The following is a 16,931-nucleotide window of genomic DNA, read 5'->3' as shown; positions in this document are numbered from 1 at the left end:
AACATAGGGGCCCAGACTGGAGGTGAGACTTCTCTACAACATCTCTGTAGGCCTCCTCTATGTACCTCTCTGTCTCCCTCAGCTCCACCAAGTCTGCCACTTTAACCTCAAAAGAATGGACTCATTCTCTTAGTGCTAGGAGATAATCAACTGCAAGATAATCATACACGTGGCACTCATTGCAAAAGACTGGCTTGCACTCCTCTCGCTGCTGGACTTCTGTCTGCATCTTAGTATTATAGAATTGTTTAATTAAAACTTCTTAAGGTACTAGGAATATCAGATGAATATAAAGAGCCTTAAGATTATATGGTGTAATATGTAATTTATTTAGTGTTTGCTTCTCAGAAACCAATTAAATGTAATTAAAACTCTAATGAAAACTCTCCTCTTGTTGTCCTAATTAGAATATTGTCTATAAATGAAGAGTTGAACTAGGGGTGGGTGGAAATAAGGACTGAACTAGTCTATCTGTTAATGCTGTGGCAGAAAATTCAAGTTTTAAAACTATGGGGGAAAGGGTATGGAGACTAGCTTATAAATTTTGCTTCTTCTTCTTCTTCTTCTTTTTTAATACTGTTTTTATCAATATCCTACAATTCCTATTTTAAACCCAATTTTCAAGTTACCAAGCACAGAGCAAAATAATGTCACTTACCAGAGAAATGTCCTCTTCTCTCAGAACTTCTCAGATAGAAAGTTAAGTGGGATCTTTTCTCTCTATATAGTTTGGATTCTAAGGAGACTGCTTCAAACACCCTTTTCTACTCCTTGAAACCATCCCCTAGATACACTTTTACCTCCATAACCCATCTTTCTGACCCCCCCCCCCCCCCCATTCTGCTCTCCAATACCACTTGCCAAATCCAATTTCCTCTTTCAGATCCACTCTGGATGTTACAGTAAGACAAATTGGGAATCTAGGAAATAAATTGTCCCTCTGTATAAACTGAGGGTGGCCAATGAAACAGCAGAAGTGCTACAAGATTTAAGCAGATATTGGCAGAAGAAACTTGTACAGGAAGTATATACAGGTGATGGATCAGGGAAAGGGCCAGGTGATGTGTTATGCTGTATGTGAAGAAGCAGGAAGCAAGCAAAATACTGATATGGGAATGTAGTGGCAGGGGCAAGTTACACTTCAGGTATGACACTATGAAAAGGGAACAGGTGAGCTCATCTTTCTGAGGGAGGTAATTCTAGGGGAAGTAACAAGTAAACTGGTCCCACTACAACTGCAGGATTAGCCTATAGAGAATGGTTCCTACACATCAAGTGGTCTCTTTCTCACTCTAAAGTGACCTGCTCTGCTATTTTTTCTTAGGTTGCCTCTGTTTTCTCTTGAGAGGATTTGAAGCCTAATCTCACAAAGATGACGCGCCTGGTTATGCTGCTGCTGCTGCTGTCAGCTCTATGGGCCATCGCTCAGGGTGAGTTCACATTGGCATGGGGCTAGGAGAACTGTGGGACAGCTGAGCTTTATGTGAGGATAGGACATTGGAAAATCCAGTAGCCCTGTGATAATCTGCCTCATAGATGAAGTTTAGTTTTAGCTCACACCTTTCCAGTAGTAACTCAAGGTGAGTTACATTCAGTATTTATTTATTTATTGCATTTGTATCCCACGTTTTCCCACCTCTTTGCAGGCTCAATGTGGCTTACAATACATCATGGATAATGGAAATAGGAAGAGAATATACATTTGGTTTACAGAAGGAAATTGATGATATTGGTATAACAGTACAGCAAGGGCGTATCTGCGTGGGGCCACAGCAGATTTTGCCCTGGCCCCCCTCCCCGCCATCAACCCCCCCCCCCCCCCCCCCCCCCCGCTGCTTACTTTCTCCCCAAAGACACGGCTAGCTATGGCCATGCAGAACACTCTCTAAGCATATAGACCTTTAGTTACAGAGCGTCAGGAGGAATATATTGCCATACCGATTGCCAAGTGCCCAACTGGTGCTTGCGCTCGGCAATCAATCTCTCCATCTCTCGCACATACCTCAGTTTATATAGCCATTTTGTTATTGGGGGCACCCCCTCTCTCCGCCAATGGGATGCCACAACCACCCTGGCAGTGCCCGCCACCTGGTCAACCAAAGACTGCTGGGCAGACGAGAGACCAGCAATTCTTGCCGAAAACAGGAACACCAAGGGACTTAGTGGCACCCTACATCCCAGCCATTTCTGCAGCCGAAAGTGTACCGCCCTCCAATAGGCTTTTATTTTTTTACAGTTCCACCACACATGACCCATTGTACCCTTTTGACCACAGCGTCGCCAGCACCCATCCAACGCATCTGGAAAGATCTTCTGCAACCGGGCCGGTGTGAGGTACCATCTATACAGAACCTTCACTGCATTCTCCTGCATAGGGACATGAGTCGATAGCCTCACTACTTTTCTCTCAATTCTCTCCCACTCAGACTCCTCCAGATGTATGGCTAGTTCCCTCTCCCAACCTCCTCTGTGCATTCCCTTATAAGATGTATGATAACTTATGTTTTGATACAAGTAACCAATCAGGCCACGGGAGGACGCAAGTTTCTCACATATCTCTTCCAGACCAAGTTTCTTTCGCAACATCACCGATCGCACCGCTTTAGTTTGCAAGAAGTGGGCAACTTGGCAATAGGCGAATTCATCTCCCTATACCTCAGGGTATTTGTCCTTTAAAGCCTCAAAAGACAACACCGAGTCATCTTCAAACATCTGTCCCCAGGTCCGCACCCCGGCTCTGTGCCATTTTGTGAATGTCCCCTTTATAGTGCCGGGTAAGAATAATGGGTTATATCCTATTGGTGTATTCTGGGTCAGGGTGCATTGTTTCTTGGGAAACATTCTGTCCCAATAGTGAAGTGTTACCTCCACTGAGGAGCAAGTTCCCTCTCCCATACTTCTAAATGTCTTAGGTAGCCACATTAACGCGCTTAACGGTGTGTCCCCCAATGAGTGTTGTTCTATTTGTACCCATTGTCTATCTGGGTAGTCTTGATGCCATTCAAGTGCTGCCTTCCCCTGTGCCGCTCTGTAGTACCAAGCGAGATTGGGTACCCCCAGTCCTCCTCTTTTCCTATCCCTATATAGCAGTAATCTCGCTAGTCTTGGACGCTTCCCTGCCCAGACGAACTCCAGTTCGGAGTCTGACGTTGCAGCACATTGTACGCGTGTACAACGTGCTGCGACGTCAGACTCTGAACTTGATTCAATGAATCAGCAGCGTTACTTACAGCATGGCCACGGAGGAGTCGGAGGAAGACGAAATATGAAGACTGCAGGGGAGGGTTGGCGGCGGGGGGGGGGGGAGTGGAGAGTGGTGGCAGCGGAGGGGGGGGGGAGGGAGGCAAAAATGTGCCCCCCCCTCTCTGGCTCTGGCCCCCCCTACCGCCAGATTCCAGATACGCCCCTGCAGTACGGTACATATTTCCCTGTCCCTAGAGGACTTACAATCTAAGTTTGTACCTAGAGAGCAACTAAAACTATGGAGGGGGGGGGGGGGAGTTCAGTTTTGGCCGAAACCAAATCTGCGGCTAATATTTGCCACTCAATTTCAGCCAAAACTGAACTAGCTGTTAGGGCCCTGCCCAGCCCCTGAATGAGAACAGCCCCCATTTCCTCCCTCCTTCACAAACAAAAGATGCCATGGGTGATGAGGGGAGGGGAGAGAAGAGAAGAGACACTGGATGGAACTGAAGGAGGGAAAGGAGGGAAATGCTAGATGGAAGGGAGTGAAAGGGAAGACCCTGGATGGACGAAACAGAGGGGAGATGGCTAAATGCAAGGGGGAGAAGAGATCCTGGATGGGAGAGAAAGAGAGAGTTGATGTCTGGATGGAAGGGAAGAAGAGATTCTGAATGGAAGAGGGGAGAGAAAGAGACAGGAGATGCTGGACGGAAGATGTCAGGAGAGAAAGAGGGGAGAAGTTGGACGGAAGAAGGGAGGGGAAGAGAGAGGAGACATGATGGATGGAAAGAGGAAGAGGATAGAGTTAGTGAAAGATTGGGGAATAAGAGGAAGGGAAATGGAGAACCAAGGTGTAGGAAAGAGATGGAAAGCTGTAGGTAAACACAGTAAAAAGAGAGAAATTGAAGACTGGATAGTAAAAATGAATGAAATCTGGACTTCGAGGCAGAAAAATAAATGGAAGAAAGCTGAAGGGAAAAGATGAACTACTCAGTCACTTATGAGCTTATCTTCAACTCAAGAACGATCAAAATAGAAAAGTATCTCCCTCACTTGACAAATCAGCATGCTAGAGGCAGTGTTGGTAATCTTTGAATGCATGCATTCCTCATATCAAGCATACAGGATGCTGATTTGCTAAGTGGGAGAAATATCTTCAGTTGAAGAATAATCACAGGAGAAGCATATATACATAAGTGACTGAGTAGATGGTTTGCCTGAATTTTACAGACCAAAATATATCTTGAAAACATTATGGGGTCCTTTTACCAAATGGCAATAAAAGGTGGCTTGCAGTGGCATCAGCGTGTGGAATTGCCGCACACTGATGCCACATCTTACCGGCACCAGTAAAAACGCCTTTTTTTAAAGGGCCAGTAAATAGTTGTGCAGTAAAAACTGCCACACGGTGATTTACTGCTGGAGCCCGATTACCACCGGGCACTTCCCTCAGTACTAAAAAATACAAAGGTATTTTTTAGCGACAGAAATGTCGTACAGGAAAACCAGAACTACTGCCGGGCTCCTGGGCAAGCCTGGTGGTAGGGCCAATTTGCCACGCACCAAGCCAGGACCCCCATATATTATATATATATATATATATATATATATATATATATATATATATATATATATATATATATATATATATAAAAAATAAATCAAGTGTATTTTCACAGACACAAATTTGTTTTCTATCTGGAATTTTTGTCTATGAAACAGTGGCGTTCCTAGGGGGGGGGCGGTGGGTGCGGTCCGCCACGGTTGCAAGCCGCTGGGGGGGGGGTGCCACGCGCGCCTGTCCTTCGTTCGTTCCATGCTCCCTCTGCCCCGGAACAGGTTACTTCCTGTTCCGGGGCAGAGGGAGCATGGAACGAACGAAGGACAGGCGCGCGCGGCACCCCCCCCCCCCCCCCAGCGGCGTGCACCCGGGGGGGGTTCTTTCACAGGGGCGGGTGTCCTTTCGCCGGGGGGGGGGGGGGGGGGTCGCACTGCACCCGGGGGGCGGGGCGCATCGGCGATCCGCCAGGGTGTCAGCTCCCCTAGGAACGCCACTGCTATGAAACATGTTTGATGTATTTTTGTGCACATGACTGAAGTAGTCCACATTGGAAGTATATGACTGACATAAATATCCTTGACATTTTTCACAGCATGTTTATGATATCTCTCTTATTAATGTTTTACATACTAGCACTGTGTTGGAAATAGCCCTGTTTGGGACCTGATTTATTTCTTAACATTTGATAGTCGTTAAACAAAACCATTTTATCTTCAGTAATCAGTAGGCATCTGGAGCGCTAAGTTGAATGTTGCAGGTCCCCACTTGAATCCCAGCTCCATTCAGTCTCTGCCCCTAGAGTGCCTCAGCAGAGGTGTAGCTAGGTTTTAAGTTCAGGGGGCGCAGACTTTTGTAAAATAGGTACCAGCAGTGATCACACAAGTAGACTAGTGGAAGTTGGAAACTACAGGAAATAGTAATAGCATGTGTATACTCCCTGGTAGTGGAGAAAGGCATTACACATTTGAAAATTTTATGTTATTTTTTTTTTGTCACTGTTAGTTAGCTAATAATCACAGTGGCAGCTTCCATCTAAGTATATCGGCTCAGTAACACAAGGTTATGAATTGCCATAACATTTTTTTTACTGAATTTTTCCTGAACTATGAAGCAAATTATTTGCAGTCAATTAACATTCATACTCCTTAACTTACAGCCTCCTCACCCCACGTTGGCTCTTTAGCACATAGCTGCAATTCATACTCTGTCAGTTCATACTGTGCTTCTGCTGCTAGTGTTGTCAGGATCATGACTGAAGAGTGCAGCACTGATACCACTGGAGCTGGCCCTTCTGCTGTGCTTTATCAGCTCCAGCACTCCACTCTTCAGTCACGATTCTGGCGACACCAGCAGCAGTCAAAATAAAGGGCAGGAAGAAACCTCTATGTCAAAAAGTCTAAGCAAGAAGAAGCAGAGGCTGACCAAAACACTGGAGATATTGTGAAGAAAACTTTATTGTAGCTGATTAAGGGTGACCAGACATGGTCCATGTTTCGGCGCCACAAAGCGCCTATATCAAGGGTCAAACAAAGATTCTTTAAAAAACACTTTCAGGCTTATTTTCAAAAGAGAAGGGTGCCCATCTTTCGACACAAATTGGGAGATGGGCGTCCTTCTCCCAGGGTCGCCCAAATCGGCATATTCGAAAGCTGATTTTGGGCGTCCTCAACTGCTTTCCGTCACTGGGACGACCAATGTTCATGGGGGGGTGTCAGAAGCGTAGCGAAGGCGGGACTGGGGCATGCCTAACACATGGGCATCCTCGACCGATAATGGAAAAAAGAAGGGCGTCCCTGACGAGCACTTGGCCGACTTTACTTGGTCAATTTTTTGTTATGACCAAGGCTCAAAAAGGTGCAAGAACTGACAAGATGACCACCGGAGGGAATTGGGGATGACCTCCCCTTACTCCCCCAGTGGTCACTAACCCCCTCCCACCCTAAAAAAAACTTTTTAAATATTTTTGCCAGCCTCAAATGTCATACCCAGCGCCATTACAGAAGTATGCAGGTCCCTAGAACAGTTATAGTGGGTGCAGTGCACTTCAGGCAGGCGGTCCCAGGCCCATCCCCCCTACCTATTACACTTGTGGTGGTAAATGTGAGCCTTTCAAAACCCACCAGAAACCCACTGTACCCATATCTAGATGCCCCTATTCACCCCTTAGGGCTATGGTAGTGGTGTACAGTTGTGGGGAGTGGGGTTTGGGGGGCTCAGCACACAAGGTAAGGGAGCTATGCACCTGGGAGCAATTTCTGAAGTCCACTGCAGTGCCCCCTAGGGTGCCCAGTTGGTGTCTTGGCATGTCAGGGGGACCACTGCACTACGAATGCTGGCTCCTCCCATGACCAAATGGCTTGGATTTGGTCGTTTCTGAGATGGGCGTCCTTGGTTTCCATTATCGCCAAAAATCGTGGACGACCATCTCTAAGGATGACCATCTCTAATGTCGACCTAAAGTCATCCCCGACCGTATTATCGAAACAAAAGATAGACGCCCATCTTGTTTCGATAATAAGGGTTTCCCCGCCCCTTCGCCGGGACATCCTGCGAGGACATCCTCAGGAAAACTTGGGCGCCCCTTTCAATTATGCCCCTCTTTATATCCAAAACAGTTAGGAGATACCCATTCAGGGGACTGTAGAGCAACCAAACTGAACAAAAGGCATACGCACATCAACGGACAAACACTAACAGCCACAGTGGGGTCTGCGTGCTTGGACACCAGCAGCAGGACATAAGAATAGCCATACTGGGTCAGACCAATGGTCCATCTAGCCCAGTATCCTGCTTCCAACAGTGGCCAATCCAGGTCACTAGTACCTGACAAAAACCCAATTAGTAGCAACATTCCAGGAATGCTCCTGTACTCTGCCAAGGCACAGAGAACAAGGTATGTTGTTCCAAGCATATTGAAGTACAGTACAGTCTCGATTATCCAACATAAATAGACCAACCCATTGTTAGATAAGTGAAGTCGGATTACACGGAATACATTGAAATGCATAGAAAATGTGCATTTCAAATGCTGCAGTGAAAGCAGGGTCTCAGTAGCAAAGCCAAACTGAAGTAGGTGCTGCCCTTCCAGTGAAAGACACTGGGAAAGTGCGGAAAAAAGCCACAATGACATCATCGGGGTTCTATTGGATAAGCCAGATGGTTAGATTAGCGAGATTCCACTGTACCTGTAATACAAAGCCTACAAAAGTCATTCAGAACCTAGAATGCCATGACGGAACATTGTAAGCCACATTGAGCCTGCAAATAGGTGGGAAAATGTGGGATACAAATGCAACAAATAAATAAATATAATCTATGTTATCTTTACACCATTAATTTACAGAAGTAAAACAAAGACCTTATCTAGAAAAATGCAATACAGGAAATATTGTAGTGAGAACTAGAACATCAATATGCCTGTTGGGAAGCTGAACAAACTGGATTATTTCACATGCTTAAATAGAAGCTCCATGTAGTACCTGACCTTGGTCGCAAACATTGACAAATAGACTCTTGCCAAGTACAAAATAAGCAACCACAACTTTAAAATATGAATGTGTAGACAAAAATTAAACATAAACCCCAAGAAACCACTAGAGACAGAGAAACAACACTCTCCACTCTGCTAAATATAAGAAAGCAGTGTAAATTTACTATAAAACTGACATTTTCCATTCAGTGAATTAAGAATAAAATTCTTCTTTCTATCTTTGTTGTCTGATTGTTTTGTTTTGTTCCAATCATGTTTGTCCCAGTCTTCAGTTTCTGCTTTTCTCTGGCTTTTCTTAACTTTCATTACAAGATTACCAGTCTATCTGCCACTTCACTCCCTTCCTGTCTTCTTCTTTTCTCCTATATCCATCTCTGACTTTGATCTTTTCCTTTCAGCTTTCCCTTATTTATTTCTCTGTCTCTCTATCTACTCAGACTTCATTCATTCTTACTATTCAGTCTTCAATCTTCCTCTTTTTTTACCACATCTAACTACAACTTTTCATCTTCGTTACCCAGCCTCCCATTCTTCATCCTATTATTGCCCAGTTTTTTTCCAGCATCTTTTTTTCTCTTTCCTCCCTTCTGTATAGCACCCTTTCTCTATTTTCACTCCTCTGACCAGTATAATCTCTTCCCCCCCCACCCATTATGTCCTCTTTCCTTCACCACCATCCAGCATCTCTCCCTGTCACCCTACTCCCCCTCATATCCAGCATCCCTCCATATCCTTCTCCCCTTTCCATGCCAGCATCTTCCCTATATCCTGCTCCTCTCATGTCCAGCATACCCCTTTCTCTGTCCTCAACCCTGTTCAATGTCCAGTAACCATCTTTGTTTTCTTACTCCCCCTTGTCGACTATCTCCCCTGTCTTCCTACTCACCCCATGTTTAGCATCCTACAATATTCCTTCCCCTTTCTACATGATCTAGCATCATCTTTTCCCCCTCTTCCAAGCCAGCATCTGCCTTCACCTAACTCCTTTCATCTCATTTGCCCCCTCTCCCCTTCCATCCAGTGAGTGTCTCCCTGTCTGTCTTCTATCCCTCTTTCTCTGCCCCTTCCATCCAGTGTCTGCCCCTCTCTTCCCACCCTTCCAAACATCTGCCCCTCCTCTCTGATCCTATCTTCCAGCATTTGTCCCTTCTCTCCCACCTTCTTTTCAGCATCTGTCCCTTCTCTCTAACCCTTCTCTCTGACTCTTCCTTCATGTACTTGTCCCTTCTCTGACCCTTCCTTCCAGTGTTTGCCCCCTCTCTCCCTCCATCTACCCAGCACCTGTCCCTTCTCTCTGACCCTTTCTTCCAGTATTTGTCCCCTTTCTCCTTCCTTCCATCCAGCGCCTGTCCCTTCTTTCTGACCCTTCTTTCCATCATCTTTCCCTTTTCTCTGACCCTTCCTTCCAACATCTGTCCCTTTTCTCTGACCCTTCCTTCCAATGTCTGTCCCCTGAGTCTGCTCCCTTCCTTCCAGCATCTCACCCTTCCAAGCAATGTCTGACCTCTCTCCAACCCTCCCTCTGACACCCTCACCACTGCTAATAATCCAGACAAGCAGGCAGAAAAAAAAAAGGACAGCCACTGCGGTCCACAGGTCCTGCCCAAGAACAGAAAATGATGGGGCAGGGACTGGCAGCCGCGAGTCTACACCAAGGAGGTTAGTTCTCAATCAAACCTCCTTATTTATTTATAACATTTGTATCCCACATTACCCCTACAGTTTAGATTAAAATTACAGAGTTTGAATTTCAACAATAGTGAAGTACTATGATGATTGAAGTGGTTGAGAGTAACAGATTAGCAAATAAACTACAAATAGTGAACATTTGCAAATCTATCAATATGTTCACTATTTGTAGTTTATTTGCTAATCTGTTACTCTCAACCACTTCAATCATCAAAGTACTTGATAGATTTGCAATACAGAAAAGAGACAATATTATCAACTGGTTATTGTTATATTAACTAATGTAATGAATTCTGGAATGAATTGGTGAAGAAATGAGTTTTTAGCAATTTTTGGAATTGTAAGTAGTTAGGATGAAATCTAATAGATTTTAGGAGAGAGTTCAAACAGTTTGTTCCAATATAGGTGAAATCAGCAGAAAGTACTGATTTATATACCACATCTACAAAGTGCGGCCCCGTAATAGGCTAGCTGTCCTTTGTTTTTCTGCAGTTGCCTCTGGGCTGGAGCAGCAGAGAGGGTCCCGGTAAAAGATCTGTGAGATCTGTGGGGTCCATAGGATCTGTGTTTTACCTGGACCCCAGCAGAGAGGCAGGAGAGAAGTGAGGCAGGTTCGTGGCCATAGAGCTTAGAGGGAACAGTGTGCATAGGCGCTGCTTCCTCCAAAATCTGTTTGGGGGAGTAACTGCTCCCCTTGCACTCCACCTAGCTACGCCACTACTACTACTAATAATAATAATCATTTCTATAGTGCTACTAGCTGTACGCAGCGCTGTACACATCATATGCAGGTATTTTCTCTGTCTCTAGAGGGCTTACAATTTCAGCACTAACTGGAGATGGTTGCAGTGGTGAGTGTGGATATGCAGATGCACTGGCCAGTTAAGTGTTAAAGAATATTCATTTCTAATGCCTGGTTAAATCACAAAATTAGTTTTCCAGCTTAGCTTTGTGTCTGAGTATTTGATTTTGTTTTTTTAGGAGATTAATGGATGGGGAATTACAGATATCAATGTGGAAGAGAGACAGAGGTAACTGGGAGAGGGATGAAAGAACAGAAATGGGAAGAAGGAGAGAGGATCGGAAATGGAGAGGCATGGACAAGGGAAAAGGGAGAAGTGCAGATAGGCAGGAGTGGCTTAAGTCCTCAGAGTCTTCAGATATTCCTGTTTGGCTGGTAGAGCCTTCTGACTTGTTTTGATGCTGTAGTGGCTTTCCAGCCTGTCTTGCCACTGCATCGGCAATCTTCAAGTGTTTTAGGACCCTGCAGCCTATCTGGGAGCTGTAGTGGATCTCTTTGAGTGTTCTACTACCACAGGCGTTGTGCAATTCCAAACAAACTGCTTCAGAAAAACCCTGAACCTCGTGGGACAGTGGAAAACTACCAGCCTAAAACCATAAACAAGCCATGAACTGTTTTTTCAAGTTTCCATTAACATACTTGTTGGTTATGCCCTACTTGGAGAACACTTAGGGTTACCATATGGCTCCAGAAAAAGGAGGACGGATTGAGCCAGCCGGGTTTTACTTCCATTGCTTTCCAAAGCAATGGAAGTAAAACCCGGCTGGCGCAATTGCTTTCCATTGAAAGCAATGGAAGTAAAACCCGGCTGGCTCAATCCGTCCTCCTTTTTCTGGAGCCATATGGTAACCCTAAGAACATTGAATTTGTGTTGTCCATTAAAAGTGCTTTAGGAACAGATATATAGCTTTTCTCATTAACTAAAGTCCACTCCTTGGCATTCTCAAGTTTTCCTATTCAGAGGTACAGCCTTTCAGCCTATCTTCCTGTTATGTTAGCCTTATTTGGGTGTTTAAGGGCCTACCAGCTTGCCCTGCTGTTCTAGGCCCTAAGATGACTCCCCTTTTGTGCAGTCCCACTGGTTTTAGGATCTTCATCATTGAGCATCCTATGCTCTGTCCCTCAGTATCTCATTCTAAACATTTCATGAAGTCTTCCTACACTCCAGGGGGCTCTTTTTCAGTAACTTTGTGTTCCTATGCTGGGACAGTAGTCCTCAGTGCCAGGACTCTAACTTGCAGCACACAGCTTAGTTGACCTCATTACACTCCTACTGTCTGGTCTTGTATGTCCTTTCTTGCTGCTGCATTGACCCTTATTTTTTCTCCGGTGTTCTGGGCTCTCATAGCGCTTTCACCCACTCCCACTACTGTTAAGGACTTCATCAGAGTACATCCTCTTCTTATGACCTAATCCCACAGAATCTGATTCAAAGCTACCTGTGAACTCTTTAAAGAAAATAAGAATAGCCATACTGGGTCAGACCAATGGTCCATCCAGCAGTGGCCAATCCAGGTCATGAGTACCTGGAGGAATCCCAAATAGTAGAAAGATTCCATGCTACCAATCCCAGGGACAGCAGTGGCTTCCCCCATTTCTATCTCAATAGCACAGTATAGACTTTTCCTCCAGGAACTTGTCCAAACCTCTTTAAACTCAGATATGCTAACCATCATTACCGCATCCTCTGGTAACGAGTGAAAAAAACATTTCCTCCTATTAGTTTTGAAAGTATTACCCATGTAACTTCATTGAGTATCTCCTACTCTTATTACTATTTGAAAGAATAAACAATCAATTCATGTTTATCCATTTTACACCACTCAGAATTTTGTAGATCTCAATCATATTCCCCTTCAGTCTCTTTTCCAAGCTGAAGAGCCCTAATCTCTTAAGCCTTTTCTCATATGAGAGGAGTTCTATCCCCTTAATCATTTTAGTCACCCTTTGACTTTTTCTAATTTCACAATACCTTTTTTGAGATGCGACAATCAGAATTGCACACAATGCTTGAGGTGAGGTTGCACCATGAAATGATATACTACTACTACTACTATTTAGCATTTCTATAGCGCTACAAGGTGTACTCAGCGCTGCACAAACATAGAAAAAAGACAGTCCTTGCTCAAAGAGCTTACAATCTAATAGACAAAAAATAAAGTAAGCAAATCAAATCAATTAATGTGTACAGAAAGGAGGAGAGGAGGGTAGGTGGAGGCGAGTGGTTACAAGTGGTTACAAGTCAAAAGCAATGTTAAAGAGGTGGGCTTTCAGTCTAGATTTAAAGGTGGCCAAGGATGTGGCCAAGACGTAGGGGCTCAGGAAGTTTATTCCAGGCGTAGGGTGCAGCGAGACAGAAGGCGCGGAGTCTGGAGTTGGCAGTAGTGGAGAAGGGAACAGATAAGAAGGATTTATCCATGGAGCGGAGTGCACGGGAAGGGGTGTAGGGAAGGACGAGTGTGGAGAGATACTGGGGAGCAGCAGAGTGAGTACATTTATAGGTTAGTAGAAGAAGTTTGAACAGGATGCGAAAACGAATAGGGAGCCAGTGAAGCGACTTGAGGAGAGGGGTATTATGAGTAAAGCGACCCTGGCGGAAGACGAGACGGGCAGCAGAATTTTAAACCGATTGGAGAGGGGCGAGGTGACGAAGTGGGAGGCCAGCAAGAAGCAGATTGCAGTAGTCTAAACGAGAGGTGACAAGGGTGTGGATGAGGTTTTTGGTAGAGTGCTCGGAAAGAAAGGGGCGGATTTTACGGATGTTGTAAAGAAAGAAACGACAGGTCTTGGCGATCTGCTGGATATGAGCAGAGAGAAGAGTCAAAGATGACCCCAAGGTTTTCGAGCTGAGGAGACAAGGAGAATGAGAGAGCCATCAACAGAAATAGAAAACGGGGGGAATGGGGAGGTGGGTTGGGGGGGGGGGAATGAGAAGCTCGGTTTTGGTCAAGTTTAATTTCAGGTGGCGTTGAGACATCCAGATAGCAATGTCAGACAAGCATGCTGAAACTTTGGTTTGGATGCAAGGTGAGATATCAGGGGTAGAAAGGTAGATTTGGGAGTCATCAGCATAGAGATGGTAGGAAAAGCCATGGGATGAGATTAATGAACCAAGGGAAGAAGTGTAGATAGAAAAGAGGAGGGGACCAAGAACAGAACCCTGAGGTACGCCGGCAGGCAGAGGGATAGAAGTAGAAGAGGATCCACCAGAGTGAACACTGAAGGTGCGGAGGGAGAGGTAGGAAGAGAACCAGGAAAGGACAGAGCCCTGGAATCCAAGTGAAGACAGGGTATCGAGGAGTATGCTGTGATGGACAGTGTCAAAAGCAGCGGAAAGATCAAGAAGAATGAGGATGGAATAGATACCTCTGGATTTAGCCAGTAATAGGTCATTGGAGACTTTAGTAAGCGCAGTTTCGGTTGAGTGGAGTGGAGAGGGCGAAAACCAGATTGTAGTGGGTCAAGAATAGCATGTGAGGAGAGAAAATCAAGGCAGCGGTGGTGAACAGCACGCTCAAGTAATTTGGAGAGAAAAGGGAGGAGGGAGATGGGTCGGTAATTAGAGGGACAAGTAGGGTCGAGTGAAGGCTTCTTAAGGAGAGGTGTGACCACAGCATGTTTAAAGGCAGTAGGGACAGTTGCAGTGGAAAGTGAGAGGTTGAGAATGCGACAGATAAAAGGAATAAGAGCAGTTGAGATGGCATTAAGAAGGTGGGTGGGAATGGGATCAGAGGAACAGGTGGTACATTTTGAGGAAGAAAGGAGAAGTGTAGTTTCCTCTATAGTAACTTCAGGAAAGGAGGAAAAGGAATGAGGGGAAGGAGAGAGAGGGGAACGGACTAGTGGAGGGAGAGGTGGCGAGGTAGAGAATTCAAGGTTTATCTTTTGAACCTTGTGGTGAAAGAATTCAGCAAGGGTCTGAGGAGATAATGAAGGGGGAGTTGGGGGAGGGGGCACCTTGAGGAGAGAGTTCAATGTGGTGAAGAGAAGTCGAGGGTTAGAGCCAAGAGTGTTGGTCAGTTGGATATAATAATCCTGTTTGGCGCGTAAAAGAGCAGATTGGAAGGAGGTCAGCATGAACTTAAAGTGTAAGAAATCAGCAAGGGCCCGAGGTTTCCGCCAGAGGCATTCGGCGGAGCGGGTACAGGAACGTAGGTAGCAGATATTAGAAGTCAGCCAAGGTTGGGGTTTTGTACGCCTTATAGGGCGGGTCATCAAAGGTGCAAGTGTGTCTAAGGCAGAGGATAGAGTATTGTTGTAAGAAGAAACAGCCTCGTTGACAGACGTGGGTGGTGCCACAGTAGAGAGGAGGTTTGAAACATGGGAGGATAGAGATGAAGGGTCAATATCGTGAAGATTCCTAGATAAATTAGATAAGATAGGACGGGACTGGGAGGGAGGAGATTTAAGTGTGAAAGTTATAAGATGGTGATCAGAGAGGGGAAGATCAGAGGCAAGGAAACTAGAGGATGAACAGTTGGAGGAGAAGATGAGATCAAGACAGTGACCATTTTGATGAGTGGAGGGAGGTGGAGCATAGTTGGAGATTAAAGGAGGATGTTAAAGCGAGTAACTTGGAAATATAAGAGTTGGAAGGATCATTAGCAGGAATATTAAAGTCACCAAGGATGAGAGAGGGGGAGGAAGGATCATGGAAGAAGGCAAGCCAGGCATCAAAGTCACTGAGAAAGGATGAAAGGGACTTATCAGGGGGACGATAAATGACCGCTATTTGAAGAGGCAGAGGAGAGAAAAGACGGATAGAGTGGACTTCAAAGGAGGAAAAACAGTGAGATTGAGGTGGAAGAAGGGGTTAAAATCTGGAGGAGGGAGAGAGAAGTAGTCCAACACCGCCCCCGCGACCAGCAGGGTGAGGAGTATGTGAAAAAAGATAACCGTCATGGCAGAGGGCTGCGACTGAAGCAGAGTCATCAGGGCAGAGCCAGGTTTCTGTTATGGCGAGCAGATGGAGGTGACGCGAGATAAAGAGGTCCTGGATATAGGGGAGTTTGTTACAGATAGAGCGGGCATTCCATAGGGCGCAAGAGAAGGGCAGAGGAGGGGAGTAGAGGAATAGAGATGAGGTTAGAGAGGTCGCGGTATATAAAGGCATTATAGTATCCTTTGTCTTATTTTCCATCCCTATCCTAATAATTCCTAGCATTCTGTTTGCTTTTTTGCTGCTGCCGCAAACTGTGCAGAAGATTTTAGTGTATTGTTCATGATGACATCTAGATCTTTTTCTTGGATGCTGATTCCTAAGGTGGAACCAAACATCAGCTAACTATGATTTGGATTATTGTTCCCAATGTGCATCACTTTGCATGTGTCCACATCAAGGCTTTTTTTGAGGGGGTACTTGGGGGGTACTGAGTACCGGCACCTTTTTCATTTTCTGCTAAAATTGACCCATGGAACCCAAGTTTAATGAAAGAGATCAGACTCTACACACCAATTCTGTCTTGCCATAGATTCTGTGACTGGTTGCAGGGGGCCTGGCTATTATAGGGTGGGTCCCTCAGTGATCACCCCACTCCTGAAGGGTGGCCTAGCATTTGAGTACCGGCACCTTTTTTGCTAGAAAAAACTCACTGGTCCACATTAAATCTCAGCTGCCATTTGACTATCCAGTCTTCCAATTTCCTAAGGTCTTCCTGCATTTTTTTCACAATCTGCATATGTTATAAGAAATTTGAATATGTTTGTGTCATCTGCAAATTTAATCACTTCAGTTGTCATTCTAGATAATGTATAAATATGTTAAATAGCACCAGTCCCAGTACAGATCCCTACGGCACTCCACTATTCACCCTCCTCCACTGAGAGAAATGGCCATTTAACCCTACCCGCTTTTTTCTATTCATTAACCAATTCCTAATTCAGAACAGAACATTGCCTCCAATCCCATGACTTTTTAATTCTCTCAAGAGTCACTCATGTGTGACTGTCAAAAGCTTTCTGAAAATCTAGATATACAACATCAGCTAGCTGACCTTTATACATATTTATTTATTTATTTATTTATTGAAAAACCTTATATTCTGCACTATCACGGCGTTTTAGGCAAATTACAAATGTTACATACACAGTTACAGGTTATCTACACAAATTATCCGACACAAAACACATCTCCAAATAAAACATTAAATCACCACATGTTTATTCATGCCTTCAAAGAAATTAAGCAAACTGGTAAGGCAAGACTT

At 44.9% G+C, this 16,931-nt stretch overlaps 1 protein-coding gene across 1 annotated transcript in view; it reads left to right on the top strand.

The window, feature by feature from the left end:
- The window catches only part of LOC115480416 (peptidoglycan recognition protein 1-like), a 58,850-nt gene that overhangs the window by 4,496 nt on the left and 37,423 nt on the right, over positions 1-16,931 (top strand). Inside the window, exon 2 of the mRNA XM_030219081.1 lies at positions 1,325-1,430. Coding sequence (XP_030074941.1) covers positions 1,373-1,430 — 58 coding nt within the window. The 5' untranslated portion in view covers positions 1,325-1,372. The remainder of the gene's footprint in view (positions 1-1,324; positions 1,431-16,931) is intronic.

This window comes from Microcaecilia unicolor, chromosome 11 (genome assembly GCF_901765095.1).
Source record: "Microcaecilia unicolor chromosome 11, aMicUni1.1, whole genome shotgun sequence".
NCBI lineage: Eukaryota > Metazoa > Chordata > Amphibia > Gymnophiona > Siphonopidae > Microcaecilia > Microcaecilia unicolor.
Note: the sequence above shows the minus strand (reverse complement) of the source record. Positions and strands in the feature narration are given on the sequence as shown.